The sequence below is a fragment of the Anas platyrhynchos genome, chromosome 27 (genome assembly GCF_047663525.1).
Source record: "Anas platyrhynchos isolate ZD024472 breed Pekin duck chromosome 27, IASCAAS_PekinDuck_T2T, whole genome shotgun sequence".
NCBI lineage: Eukaryota > Metazoa > Chordata > Aves > Anseriformes > Anatidae > Anas > Anas platyrhynchos.
This window is the reverse complement of record NC_092613.1, coordinates 5663565-5678367: the sequence shown is the minus strand read 5'-3', so window position 1 is coordinate 5678367 and position 14803 is coordinate 5663565. Positions and strand designations below refer to the sequence as shown.

At 61.6% G+C, this 14803-nt stretch overlaps 1 protein-coding gene across 1 annotated transcript; it reads right to left on the bottom strand.

Moving 5' to 3' along the window:
- Positions 1-7691: 7691 nt before the first annotated feature.
- Positions 7692-14758, bottom strand: FMOD (fibromodulin). The gene is made up of 3 exons (XM_072028467.1): positions 14306-14758; positions 11079-12089; positions 7692-9227 (listed from the first exon to the last, which is right to left on the bottom strand). The coding sequence occupies exons 2-3, from the start codon at positions 12067-12069 to the stop codon at positions 9076-9078; spliced, it is 1143 nt and encodes a 380-aa protein (XP_071884568.1). The 5' UTR covers positions 12070-12089; positions 14306-14758; the 3' UTR covers positions 7692-9075.
- Between the last annotated feature and the right edge of the window lie 45 nt (positions 14759-14803).

The following is a 14803-nucleotide window of genomic DNA, read 5'->3' as shown; positions in this document are numbered from 1 at the left end:
TCCTATTGCTGAGCCTTCCCCGCTGCCCTTCCAGGCTGAGTCAGCAGCCCCCAGGGCAGGAAGGGCACAGGATCAGAGGATGGAAATGTTGGGGACAGTCACGGCAAAGGCAGCCGGGGCTGATTCAGGACAGATCCTGTTTTGCTGTGCTGACTGCAGCAGGGAGCTGTGACGGGGGCATCCACCTCGTGTCCTTACCCCCCCTTCCCTGCTCAGCTTCAGGCCAACCTTATTTCACCAAAAATTCACCAAATCAGCTCACGTGGGTGCTTGCTTTTGCCCCAAACATTTCTTTAAAGCCCAGGAGGGCTTGGATTGAAGCCTGTGGGGTCCTGGCCCCCCACCCCAAAATGTTCCCAGGGCTGAGGGCTTCCCGGAGAGGAGCTGCTGCTGAGGGTGGGCACCCGCCACCCCCTCCCCTCCTGCTTTTATCGTGCTGAGCCTCCTCCAGGAGGAAAAACAATTTGCGGGCTGCTGCTGGGGCCGTGTCAAAGCCACTCCTTGTTCAACTCATCCCGTCATTAGTTTCCAGAAACACGCCCAAAATTGCTGCTGCTTGTGAAACCAGGCTGTTAGGGAGGAATGGGCGTCCCGCTCGGCCGCTGATTAGCTCGGCAGTCACGCAGGTTCAAAGGCTTCCTGCAGTCAGCTGATGGTGGCCAGACCCTGCCTGGCTTGCCCGGGCCAGCTTGCCACGGCCCCTGTTTGGGCCAGCACGGTCCTTGCCCCAACTGGTGCACCCCAACCCGTTTTTAGGGCCGTAACCGCGAAGGCTGGGCCAGCAGAGCTGAGATCCTCGAAAATTCGAGCCACCGGTAGCCAGGATAAAAATACGGCTCTTACGCAGGGCGGCGTTTAGCGAGGAGTCAGCTCCGTGGCACAGCAACCAGACCCCCCCGCCAGGCTTTGGATAGCTGACTCATCTGCTATTTTTATTTTGTTTGCCGGGTTCCTTCTGCTGGGATCGCGATACCTGGCGCTACACGCTGCGTGAAACCAGGTCCCCCCCCAAACCTTTCCAAGCCTTTTGGGGCTGGGTCTTAGCCCTCAGCCTGTTTGCCCATCACGAGGGTGCCGAGCACGTCCCCGGACCAGCTCTGGGCATGGCTGTGCTGTACCCCGGGGACCCAGGTGCTCCCCTGCGTGCCTGGAGCAGCTCCAGAAAAAATGGAAAATAAAGAAAAATGCGCCCACCTCTGCCCACCTCCTGCCTGCTGCAGTTCTGCCCTGCTTTTTGCTGGATTTTCTGCTGGGATTGTTATTATTATTATTATTATTTTTTTCATTTGGGTGTTTCTGGGAGGACAGGGAAGTGCCTGGCTCAAGGAACCCGGGTCAGATCGTGTCCCTGTAATCAGAGATCGGCGTGATGCACAAACGAGCACGCGTCCCTGACGTGGCCTCGGCGAGATCACAGCCCTTTGGCCCTGCTGGCACCTCCTGCAACCAGGGGGAAGGCTGAGTCCCCACGAGGTGACACCCACCTGGAAATGAGTCTCCCCCCCCAAAACCCCTCCGTGGGCAGTGCCGGGTCGAGATTTTGCTGCCTACAGGGAGTGAAAAGGGTTTTCATGTCCTGTCCCCAGCGCCGTGCTGTGCCCCTGCTTGCCGTGCCAGGCTGCCCAGGCGTGTGTGTGTGCAGCTGCAGCACCATCTGCCCGTCCTCCAGGGAGCTGGGGGCGCGGGGGGCTGTCTGCTGGAGGAACACCCTTTGTGCAAAGCCCAAATCAGCCTCGGGAAATGCCCTGACCCGAAGGCAGCGACCACCACAGGACAGGATCTCCGCAGGTCCACGCAGAGATCTCACTCAATTCACATCAAAACATGGTTGTTTTTCATGTGGGTGCATTTGTTTGGCTCTTTCCCAGGGCCCCTCCAGCAGCAGTTGGGCATTTCTCAGCTCTGGGTTATCAGAAAAGCAACCTCAGCAGAAATGAAACCGGGCGCCGCCGAGCCTCCTCCCGTGGCTCACGCAGGGCTTGGCCTCCGCCAGGTGCTTCCTGCCCTTTGTTTGCCAGCAGGGCGAAGGCACCGGGTTGGGACCGACTATTTCGGGTCGGGACCGGCTCATTTGACTCAGCTGAGGCCAATCAGGCACTCGTGTGGGTGCAGCCACGCTCGCCTGTATCTGGGGCGAAGCAGCCGGCAGCTCGCTGCCCTGCCCCAGCCTCGGGGTTGGGAGGGGACGGCACAAGCTGCGGGGCACACCGGTGCCTGCGGGGTGCTGCTAGAACCCAAATGATCTTCCCAGGATCTGCTGGAGCTGTAGAAAGTTTGCAACCACGTGGCCCAGCAACGGGAAGGTGGTTTGTGGGCTTTGCAGGGGTTGGTGCTGCGCCAAGCCCGCGGCGCTCTGGGTGGCAGCGGGGCGGCAGGGCTGCGGCGTCGCCGCCCTTGGCAAGCTCGGGGCAGGGCAGGGGTCCCTGGGTCTTTTTTTGCACACAGGCTGCTGGTTTTGTCCCTTAGCAAGGCTGGCGGAGAGATTTCTGGCTGGGGACTGCGATCCTCACCTGCTCTTCATCCCGACAGACCGTCCTCTGCCTCTCCGGAGAGCGGAGGGACACGCTCATGAGCTCCACACAGCCCCAACCCTTCCTGGCTCTGCTCTTGGACATCCCCAACAGCCCCACGCACACCAGCATGAAGGAGAACACCCACCTCTGCCTTTCCAACCCTCGCTAAAAACTGAACCGAGACATGGAAAAAAAAAAAAAAAACTCCTTCCCACAAAGGTCACCGGCAGACGCGAGCGCGTCGCGGCCGCCGCACACCCACTCGCCTCCCCCCACGGGGCGCAGCGCCCGTCTCGGTGCTCACATCTCCGCCCTCGCAGCTCGCTGGGCTTGGAGGGGCTCCAAGAGCAGCTGAGGCAGGCTGCAGCGTTGCTTCGTGCTGACTTACCCTGAAAACCTTCCCCCCGAAGGAGCAAAAAGCTCGGGGCTGAGCCCCGTCTCCGCTCCCTCTCGCTCCAGCGCAAAGGCGCAGAGCAGGTCCCGCACAGAACTCCGGTTTATTAAAAATTACGGCAGGGAGAGAGAGGGGATGGGGCCGTTCCTTGCACAAAGGGGGAAGGAATCTGCTGCTGGTGCCCCGAAATCATGCCCTGTGCACGTCCCTTGGCACGCGGGGCATTGGCATGGCCCCCAAAGGTGGTCCCCCTTTGAGGTGAACGCCTCAAGTGGCACAAAAGTGGGGTCTGGAGAGGGCACGCCCCTACTGGGGATGGGACAACCCCACAGGACAACCTGCCTGGCCCCACAAGGCTCCAAACGCAGTGGGACCCCGAATCTCCCTGCTCCCACGGTGCCACCGAGGGGCTCAGGGTCCCAGGGACTCACTCCCCCCAGCCACCTCCGTGCTGCATCCCCTGGGGAGAGGCTCCCGAGGTCCAGACAGATGGGCAGGGGGCGAGGAGCTGCTTTCAGCTGCTTTTTTGTTCTCCCTCTGCGCATCCCACGGGGAGAGCTGTCCCCGTCCCCATCCCTGTCCCCATCCGGGCCCCTCCGCGGCTGCTGCCCGGCTCCGGGGCTCTCATTTACGACCTGTTGGGGGATAAAAGGGGCTTGTTGGCGGCGGCGAGCAACTGGTGCGCGGGGACAACTGTTGCCATCTGTCTGCTGGGGCGGTGGGGGGGCCGCGGCTGGGGCTGGGTTTTGTTTCTCCTTTCATGCACCACTAAACTTTGCACCTTTTGTTTCCCAGCGAAGGGCTTGAGAGAGCCGGGGAGAAAAAGAGGCCTCCCCGCACCGCGCAGGTCAGGGCAGAGCTCGCTCAGCTCGCCGGGGGGATTTGCATACGATTCTTCTTAAATATTATAATAGTAATTACTGTTTTTTTTTTTCAGGAGTCTGTCAGCATTGGGCAACCAGAACCCCTCTGTCCTCCCCCTGCGCCCTGGGGGCATCCCAGCACCGCGCTGCTGGTGGCATCTGATGGCAGCGGGGCACAAACCTTGGGGACAGGAGGCTGTGGGGACAGCAGCGGTGCCCTGTAACCCCCCAGGGATACCGTGTCCCTGTCCCCAAGGGTGTCCCTGTCCCCAAAGGATGCTGTGATTTTGATCCCAAGGGATGCTGCACCCCTGTCCCTGGTGATGCCGTGCCCCCTGTCCCGGTGGGATGCTGTACCCCAATTCCCAAAGGACACCGTGCCCTTGTCCCCAAAGGATGCTGTGCCCTGGCAGCAGCAGCAAGGCGAGGGCAGGGCGCAGGCAGGGCTGTGGGAGCAGCCGGGAGCGGCGCTCGCTGCCCTGGGGCATTTTGTGCTTCCTCCTGGAGCGGTGTCAGCGTCTGGGACGGGAGCGCAGCGCCCGGGGCGAGCCTCAGCCGGGCGTGTGAACCTCTCCGGGCTGCCTGGGCTTCGTTCAGAGCCTTCAGCTCCTCGCTTTGCTCTGCTTGTGCCACGTCCAGGGGTCAGCAACAGCATCTGACCCCCGGCACAAGGTGCAAGGAGCAGCCCAGGTTCCCCCAGGTAGATGGGTGCTGCACAGGAGACACCGGGAAGGACCAGAGCAGTGGGGACACGGTGCCAGGCTGGCCCTGAGAGGGGACTGTCACCTCCCTTGGGCTCTCAGTGCAGAGCCCGGATCGGGGTCAAGGTGTACAATTTTTGAGGGATGGGGATTTAAGGGAGATGCTGGATCCGCGTCCCAGCCTCTGCTGGATGAGAGAGGTGGGGGACCGCCGGGAGCTGTGTTATGGGAACGGGCCACGGGCAACAATGTCCCTAAGCCCTGCACCGTCCCCCTGCTCCCAGCTGCCAGACGAAGGGCGAGGCCCCTTTTCCCTCTGACAATGCCCTTTTACCGGGGAGTTTACGTCTATTATAGCACCAGATAAAACAGAGAAGGGGAAGGACGGGGCTGAAGCGGAGCAGCTGCCCTTGCTGACTGCTTTGGGGCTTTGTTCTGGCTGAAAAGGCTGCAGCCAGGCTGGGACAGCGGCTGCTGCTCCCCGAGGAGCGAGGGCTGGTGTGTGTGTGTGTGTCCCCCAGCCACTGGGGGTGGCTCTGCGGGGGGAACAGCTGGAGTTTGCCCCCCAAAATTCCCCCCTGGGTGCTTACCAGGGGCCGTGGCTCCGTTTCGGGATGTCACAAACACCCAGTGAGCAGAGCACAGCTGAGCCTGTGCTCCCCAAACCCCGACCCCACAAAAAAAAAACTCAGCAAGGGAGGCAGTGGGACCACCGAGCCCCCCGGCCATGCCAGCCCCCTGCACTTTTGAGGCTGCCAGGCACTGCTGGCCGTGGCTCGGGGTCCGCTGAGCCTTTTGAAGCAGAGACAAAGCCCGTCTTGATATTTACGGCACGTGCAGCAGGAGCGCGGGGCGCGCGGGGCTGCGGGACAGATGGCGAGTGAAACAAAAGGGGAGGCAAGAATGGGAGCCGAACAGATTGGGAATTTCCTGCCCGTCCCTCGCCCCCCTGCCCAAACACTGCTGGGGACGTGCGGGGCGGACGGGTGCCAGGTCTGCAGCACAGGGGGGCACTCGGCCCTCCGATGGCCCCCAAAGTGTTCGGACTGAGTCCCACCATCTCCTCTGGCCTCCCCGAGCCCCCTAAATCCTGATCCCCCAAATCCCAGGCTCTGTTTAACTCCTGGCATGGAGCTGCGAGAGCTGAGAAGCTTCGTGTTTCCCCCAGGCCTCAGTCTGCTCCTCTGGGAAATGGGACCTCGAGCGGTGCCGGGTCCGTCCCCACACCCCCGGCGCGCGTTCCCGCTGCCTCGGCTCTTTTCTTATCTCTTCCCAGCAATGTCGCAGCTGCCGCGGCCCAGATCCAAGCGGCTTATTAATAATCAACTTTTATTGCTCGGCACGTCGCGAGCACGTCTGCAGCCAGCCAGGTGCAGGGGGAACATTTGTGGCCAGCCCTGCCCAGCCCCGGCCACGGGGTTCCTTTTGTCCTCGGCACCATCCAGCGGGCGAGCGAGCGCACGTCGGAGCAAAAAAATGGGGCCGTGGCCTCGGGGAGAAAGCAGAACATTCAGACGGTCCCGGTCCCAACCTAGCCCGAGAACAATAAAGGTTTTAGGTTAAGGCTGGGGAGAATTGAGCAAAGGGAAGTGCTGAAGGACAGGACGCCGCCGGGTGCACGTCCCGGGGACACATCGACGGCGCCGTGCGCGGCGCTCACGTCCCTGGGGGGCTCTGTCCCCCCCCCCAAGCCCCCAGTGTCGGTGCTGGCCTCAGGTCGAAGCCACCCCTCGCCTGTTTCTTCTCCCCGGAGGAGGGGGTTTTGGGGGGTTGTTTTCAGGCACAAATCCTGCCCCTCCCGGAGCGGTGCTGGGAGCGCTGGAGCTGAAGGAGGCTTCGGGGGGGAGAGCAGAAAAACGGGGAGGGGGAGAGGATCGCGGGGGGAGAGCCTGGGAAGGGGTTAGGGTGCTGGAATGAGAGGGGACCCTGCTGTCCCCATGGAGCGCCCTGCTGGTTTTTAGGGTCTGGCGCAGAGGTGACCCCACAGAGGCTGCGGGGCACAGCTCTGGGGGGCCGGGGGGGCTGCGTGCGGTTGGTTTGGGGCTTCCCCTCATGTAGGATCCTGGGTGGGTCCGGACAAAGCCCCACAGTCGGCATCCTCCTCCTCCTCCTCCCCCATAGTGGGACACGGGCTGCTGGGGGGCCCCCCGGAGGAGGAGGAGGAGGAGGAGGGGGAGGAAGGGGAGGAGGAGGAAGGGGATGAAGCCCCCATCCTGCCCTCCCCTACACAGCAACAGGGCAGCGATTGGGCGCTCAGGGGCTCGCAGGACCAATGGGGTCTCCTCCTTTTTTTGGGGAGGGGGAAAAAGGAGGGCGCAGCCCCTCTCCCTTTCGCCTCCCCCCCCCCCCCCTCGGGAGGCAGCCCCCGGCCCCCAGCTGGTGGAAAGCGGCAACTGCAGCCGCGGGGGGTGAAGCACCCTTGGGGGATGCTTTTGGGGTCCCAGCAGGGCCAGGTCCTCCCCTTGGTCCCCTGCGCCGAGCTGGCTTTGCCCCAGCTCCTAGGGTGGGCACCCCTGGGGGCAGGGTGGCTCCCAAACCCTATTGCCAGGACCCCTGGGTGCAGGTCAGTTCCCAAACCCCACTGCTGGGGGCCGTAGGGAGGGGGAGAAAAGCCGTGGCCACATGTGATGGGCAACACCAGCAGCCCCAGGGACCTCAGCAGGCTGCAGGAGGTGGCGATGGGGACGTGGGGACGTGCACGTCCCTTTGGGGCTCCGGGATGTGGCCAAGAATGGGGAAGGGGCTGGAGCGGGGTCTTTGTGCCTCTGCCCTCATCTGGCTTCTGCAAGAGCCTTTCCTGGAGCAGGAGGCCCTTTCTGTGCACCCCAGCTCTCCAAAACTCCTTCCCATCTGATTTTTTTTTTCAGCATCTTCCAAAATAAAGCAAGGCTGAATGCCGGAGGATGTGAAAGCACCCAAAATACGACCAGCAGCACTGCCGTCCTTTCTCATCCTTCCCCTAGCTGGCAGCTTTCAGCCTGGGTTTTTTCTCCCCTATATTTTTACACGAACCCCACACGCGGAGTGTTGGGGCGGCAGCTCCGTGGCACGGGGAAGGCAGCAGCCACGCATGCAGTGTCTGGAGCAGCCACCAGACGGCAAATCCAGCCCGGGTTATGGCTGCGGGGAGGTCTGGTCTGCAGGAGGGGATGCTCAGAGCAGCCCAGACACTCAGCCCTCGGCCTCTCCCTGCGTTTTGGGATCCCTCAGACACGTTCGGTGCAGTTACAGAAAGGGCTTTATTGGCCGGTATGATACCTACAGTTCATGCGTCGGTGCTAGTACAGGTTTTTTTTGGGTTTTTGTTTCTATAGTGTTAGCATGCAGTTTAAATGCAGAGGGTCGGGATGACCTAATCAGCTTTGCAGGTCATCTCCAAAGCTCAGCTGCCCCTTTGGTTCTCAAACTCAGCCGTCCAAGGAACCAAGGGGGTGTTTTGGCTCTTGGTGAACGGGGGCGTGCTGCTGACCGGTGGACATGGTGCTGCTAGATTGATTTTAATGAGAGACCCCAATTAGTGGGGCGGGGGAGAGCTCTGAGTCACACCAACGGGCAGGAGAGAGCCGGGCACACCGCATTGATTCACACCAGGATGGACCCTGCAGGCATGGATGAGCTTTTGGGGTTAGGTCCTGGGGTTTTACGAGCAGCAAAATCCCTCCTGTGTTAAACCCAGGTGGATCCTGCCTGGCCCTGGCACCTCTCCTGCCTCGGGCCCGTGTTACACCGGTAATCTGGGGCATCTGTGGGCAAGGGGCGTGTAGAAAGCAGGTGATTTGGGCAGATTTGTGGGATGGGGGCTGTGTGCCCCCTGCAGACCCCATATGAGCCCCGGCTGCCCTCATGCTACAGCTGAACGTGAGCCCGGGTGCCTCTGGCTGCAGCACCCGGTGCCTGTGCCCAGGGAGGGGGCAGTGGGGGTGAGGGGCTGGCTTCTGGCACGACCCCGAGCTCTGCAGGGTGCTGGTGCTGCGAGGTGCCCGTCCCTCAGCCCCGGTCCTGGCCCAAAGCAGGGGTTGGGAGGGTTTCTCTCTGAGCTCAGCAGCAGCAGGAAGTTTTGGGGTTTCTCCCCGATGAGCTTTATGCCTGGGGCAGGAGGCTGGGGGGAAAGAGGGGAAAAAACAAGGGGAAAGAGTAGATTTACCCTTCCCCGTCCTAAAAAGAGGGATGCTGGCAGCCAGAGCACCTTTAACCTTTTACCCGTGCAGCTCTCAGGGACCACCAAAGCCTGGCCCGAGGTGAGCCCCGTTACCTGTGCTGGTTCTGCAGGACCCACACCTGAACCCCCCAAACGGGGCTGGGTTTTGGAGACGGGACGAGCTCTCCCCCTTCCCTCCCGCGGATGCTGGGGCATGGCCGTGGTGGGATTCGTGCTGGGACCTCTCCCACCCTGTGTGGCCAGAGAGCTGGAAAGGGGGAAGGGGGAACATTTGGGGCTGAACAGATCCAGCCCACAACGGATCCTGTGGGCTTGGAGCACCCTTATTGCACTATCGCAGAAGCCAAGTCAAACCATCAAGCTGCATTAAAATGGGGAGTGAGCGTCCCCCCAGGGATGGGGGAGCGAAGTCCTGAGGAGCACGGGGAGGGGGATGACGACCAGGCTAGATCTCGATGATGGTGGCACGCCGCAGGCACAGTGGGGCGTCGGGGGGCACCGCGTTGCGCTTGATCTCGTTGCCGTCCAGCCGCAGGACCTGGAGCCGGGAGTAATTCATCACGTCCACCACGGTGCAGAAGCTGCTGATGGAGAACTCTGCGGGGAGAAGGAGACCCAGAGATGTCAGGGGGACGTGGTCCCACAATGGGTCCGGGGGCAGCGAGCCCGTGCCGGGATGGGCAGGGAATTGATGCAAGTGCCCCTAAATTTCAAATTATTCCTGCCGAAGCGGGCTCGGCGTCCTTCTGGAGGAGCTGTTGATGCTTCTGGCCGCAGTCAGGAGCAGCCTGGGTGTGCTCAGAGCTCTGGAGCTGGGGCTCTGCCCAGCGTGGCTGGAGTGCAGGTAGGAAAAAAGCACGGGGTGGTGGCAGCTGGGAAGCATCGCCCTGCAGCGGGGATTGCTGTTGGGTTTCATCAGCTCGACGAGCTGCAGCATCCGGACCCCCCCAGGGCACTGCTGGGGACCAGGACCACCCAGGCAGAGTGTCTGGGGGGGGGACACATCCCTGTTCCTGTCCCCATCCTCATCCCCTCTCCTTTCCTCTGCCCCCCGCTGCTGCCAGCCCCTCTCAGGCCAGGCCCTGCCTGGGTTTGGAGCAAATCCTGATTTTTGGTGCCGGATTTGGGAGAGCAGCGACCGACTAGAGGGCAGCAAAGCTCCGGGCTGGGAGCTGCTGGGGAAGGCACTGGTGTGCACTGGGGTGCTGTGGGGCACCCAGCCCCACTTCCCCAGCTGATTTGGGTCGCTCTGGGCTCTTTGGCTCCATTTTAGCATCTTTGGGGCAGAGGCAGGGGGTGATTTGGGTGGCAGGAGGGGGCGGCCAGCCCCGAGAGGGCAGCAGCATCTCCCCAGAGGCTGTGCAGCACCCAGGGGTGCAGGGGGTGCTGCGGGCACCTCGCCCCCCACCAAAGGGCTCCTGGGGGGGCTCCCGGGGCTGCTGCAAAGCTCAGCAGCAAAACCTTCAGCTGGAGCAGCTCTGCAGTCGAGCCCGGCTGGCTCCGCGGTGGTTTCATGGCATTTGTGGGCAGATATTAACAGCTACACGTTTGGAAAGCAAACATTTGGGAGTCTGCTCTTGTTTTCGTGTCTCTGTCGGTCCCTCGGTGCGGGGTTCTTTCCCCTACAACAGCCGACTGCGGCACAGCACCTCCCCAGCTCGGGGGCTTCAGCACCGCTCCAGGGGCATCCTGCCCTGGGGGCTGGCAGGTGACAGGGGCCAGGGTGGATTTTTCCAAGAGATGCAGGTTTTTTTCTCTCTCTCTCTCTTTTTTTTTTTTTTTTTCCCCCCTCTCTCTCTCTCTTTTTTTTTTTTTTTTTTTACTTTATAAACAGCATCCCCGGAACAATCTGTTCCTTTTATTTATTTGTGTATTAAATGGAGCGGATTTTAGTCCTGGCAGAAGGCTCTCTAATAACTAAGAGCTCCTGTCTGCCCCGGTCCTGGCCAGGACGTGGCCAGCAGCTGCAGGCAGCGAGGGGCTCTGGGGGGGGACTGGGGGCTTCCAGGGGCTGGGGGGCATCAGGGATATGGCAAGGGCTGGAGCCACGCTGCCTGCAGCTCATGAGGGGTTGGAGAACAAAGCAGAGGGTGTTGGACTGGGGAGAGCTGCACATGGAGATTTCGGGGCAGGAGGGGATGGGAGGAGATGCTCTGGCCCCGAGTGCTGCAGGCTGCTGAGCACCGCAGGGTTTGTCCCTGGTCCCTTTTTCCCTGCATTGTCCCTGGTTTCAGAAACCCCAGCTGGTTTAGCGCAAATATGCTCGGGCTAAACACTCGATGGACCTAGAGCCGTGAATTTGTGCACCACGAAGCCAGCACCACAACCAACCCCCTTTCCTACCTTGTCGAGGACCACCTGGGAGGCCAGAAATCCCCCAAATTCCCCTCTCCTGCTCAACCCCTACCACGGGTTCTGCCTCCCCAGCACCGCCACGCTCCTGCTCACCGTTGATTTGGTTCCCCTGGAGGTAGAGGTTCTCCAGGTGGGTGCTGACCCGAGGGATCTTCTGGAGCCTGTTGTACGAGAGGTCCAGCTCCAGGATGCTGCTGCTGTTGAAGGTGTTGGTGGAGAGCCCTTGGTTCGTCAGGCTGTTGTGGGACATCCGCACGTAGAGCAGCTTGGGGGAGACCTTGAAATAGTCATCGGGGATGGCGTTGATGTGGTTGTACTCCAGGTAGAGCTGTTCCAGGGCCATTGGGAGCCCGTCGGGGACCTTCCTGAGGTGGTTGTAGCTCAGATCAGCCAGGATCAAGGACTTGAGCCCTTTGAGGGAAGCGCCCATCTCAAAAATGTAGTTGTGGCTGAGGTACAGGGCCGTGAGGTTCTCCAGGCCCTCCAGAGCGTTGGAGGGCACCTTGGAGATCTGGTTGTAGGACAAGTGGAGCTCTCTTAGGGAGCGGGGCAGGGGGCTGGGCATCTTGGTCAGGTTGTTGTTGTTCATGTACAGCCTCTCCAGGTTCCTCAGCTTGGCGAAGACCCTCTTGCCCATCTTCTCGCTGGTGATCTGGTTGTTGTGCAGCGCCAGCCACTCGAGCTCCGTGGCGTTGTCGAAGGCCCCCTCCTGGATGGCGGTGATCTGGTTGTTCTGGAAGTAGACGTACTTCATGCGGGTGGGCACGAAGGGCAGGTACCTCAGGTTGCGGGTGTCGCAGTACATGGCCGAGGAGAAGTTGGGGGGACAGTCACACTCCTGGGGACACTGCCAGGAAGGGGCCTGCTGAGGCTCGGGGCCTGGCTCTGCCTCCGTGTCGGGAGCCGGGAGGTAGGAGTAAACGTAGGGGCTGTTCTCATCCTCGTAGTAGGGCATGTAGTTGTAGGAGGACATGCGGGACTGCCTCATGTAGTACTGCAACCACGCCAGGTCCTCCTCCTCGTTGTACTGGCCCAGCGAGGCCCCGCAGAGCGCGGCGATGAGCACGACCGTGGCCCAGCGCATGGTGCGGGCACTGGGGGGACCTGGGGGGGGAACCAGAGGCACAATCAGGAGCAGGGCAGGGGCTGGGGGCAGAATTGATGCTCCCTGAAGGGAACTGAGAGGGGTCGGGACGTGGGCACGGCCTGGTGGCACCTGGCAGCAGGGCCGGGGGAGCACGGGGACCTGAGGGAATCCTACAAAAAACCCGTGACTTTCATCTCACGCCTCTTCCAGGGCCTCTCTGCTCGCCCAATCTTTCCTATCGCTATTTCTGCTGCAGCTGGGCAGGGGACTGGGATGGGGGCCGTTTATTAGGGTTTGTGCAAGGCCACAGCTCTGCCCCAAAGGGTCTGGGTTCACCCAAGGCAGGAGAAGGACCGCGTCCCACCCCCACAATCCCACCCCGTGGGCTGACGGAGCTCGGGGTGGGTTTGGAGGCAGCTCTATGTTCTCTCTATTTTTACTGCACTCGCTGGCGACACGAGTCGCCGTGGGTTTCATCCAGCTCCCCCTGCCCCCACCACCACGCAGGATGCTCGGGACTGATGGAAATCCTGGTAAACAAGCTCTGGCTTATTCTGAAGTGGAAACCGCTTCGGAGCTGAGATCTCCCCAGCTGAGCTGCTCATCCTGGCCTGCTGGGGAAGGGCTGTCACCTGCTGTCCCCCTAGCATGACACAGGAGAGTGGGACCATCCCCAAAAACTGCCTGCCCTGTTTATGAGAACCGATCTGCCTGGGGCTGGAGGCCAGCAGAGAGTGGGGCTGGGTGCTCAGCACCACTCGAGCACCCCCCGGAGCCCCTTTGGCTTTGCGTGGGCTTTGCAGCACCACCCCAGGGCGCTGTGCTGGCAGGACGAGGACGCCAGCGACGGCCTCTCGTCCTTCCCCGAGCCTCGTGGCCATGCCAGCACGCAGAGCAACCCGCGAGCGCGGCGGCTTGAAATGCCTCCAGGAAACAGTCCGGGCCGTGCTGCTCGGAGGGGGAGCGCAGCGGAGGCTCCTGCCTGCTGTACACGTGGCCGGGAGCGCAGGGCTGCCGCCAGCCCTGCCGCTGCCACGGAGCAAACGGGAAACCTCGCTGGGTCTGCACCCTTGGGGCACAGCTGGGGAAAAAGGGGAAAAATGCTGGGGTTCGCTGCTGCTTCCTCCTCCTGACCCCACTGGAAGCTGCTGGGGGCTGTCAGCCAGCCCCTGTGGTGCTGTGGTGGTGGAGCTGGCTGTGCCCAGATTTCAGCCCCGGGGGTCCGTGCCCTCCTGCCCACCCAAACCGTGCTCCCAAGGGGCTGGCAGGTCACTCCCAGGTTCCCCAGCCTGGCACACCCAGCAGCGAGGAGGGGATTTCTCGCCCGCAGAGCCCAGCAGACAAAGAGGGCACAGTTGTGCTCAGGGCAGTGGCTGCCCCGCCACCGAGGCACGCTGGCAGGCAGCTAGTGCTGGAAGAAAATGGGGGCTGAGACCGAGGAGGGCAGGCACAGCTCCTGCTTTCTCTTTGCAGCCGAGGGACAGGGCAGCCGTGGTCCTTTGGGATGCTGCGTGTGCGGCGGGAGCTTGGCAGTTGCAGGCGAGCTTCTTCTCCTCCTTCCTCCCACTCCAGGGCACTCTGCCTGGTGAAACAGAGCCGTCTGCTCCGTGCTGGGGCTGCCGCCTCTTCCTGGGGTCCCTCTGTATAGGGCAGGATCAAATCCGGGGCTTCCTCCTCCTTTCTCAGTGCCCCCTTCAGTGTGCCACCAGCCCCTGAGCCTGTCCTCGGCATCCACCCTGCTTCGTTTGGTTTCTCTCCCCTCCCCAGTGGGTTCAGCCCCACTTTTGGGTGGCATCTGCACGTGCCAGCCACGTTATCCGTGCAATCTCCCAGCCTCCACGCTTCTGTGCTGCAGGCTGCGGGTCCCATCAGGCCACCCAGGGAAGGAGCAGGGCTTGGAGCAAGGGGCACCACGGGCACGAACCAAGCAGAGGAGGAGGCAGCAAAGCCACAGGGGGCTGCAAGCAGGTGCTGCACATGCCCGGGTGTCGAAGGCGGTGGGTGCAGGGGTCCCGATGCAGGTGTCTGGGGAGCTGCAGCCGGGGCAGGAGCCACGGGGAGCGGGAGAGGGCACCCGGCCGCCGTGGCTCGCCAGCGCTGGCGCCCGCGCCGTGCCACCCGTGTCGCTGGCATCTGCTCCAAGGGGCAGCCGCCCGCCTTCCACGGCAGGGCTATGGAAATCAAGCCTCGAAAAAAAAAAAAAAAATCGTAATAAATATGGAGATGGACTTACCAAGCTGAGAACCTCCTTTCCAAAGCCTCGCTGCTCTGCTGCGGGATCGCCCGTGTGTCAAGCAGCATGTGAGTGCGGCGCCCGGTTTGCAAAGGCTGGTGCCCGCCCTAGATCCCAGACCAAATATTGTGCTTGCAGGTCACGGGCTCGGCAGGTTTTTTGGGGAGTGACCTAGCAGCAGACAGTTTGCAGGAGAGACTGAAGAGACCCTAATGCTGCCTGGCGTTATAAATAACCTGCTTTTTCTTTCCTCCCTCTCTCTCTCTCTCTCTCTCTCTCTCCCTCCCGTCTTTTCTCATAGGAGTGTTGGCACTTTTCAGGCTCTCTCTGTTTAACGAGTTAGTGGAATCGGGGATGTTGTTTTTAAAAGGGCTGTTGTTAGGTCTCCTGCGTTTCTCATCAGGAAGTGATGAAGAGGCCTCTGGCCAGATTAAAAAATCTCTGATTTTGAGGTGCTGAGGATGTGATTCTTGGGGAGAAGCGAGAAAGTATCTTTAA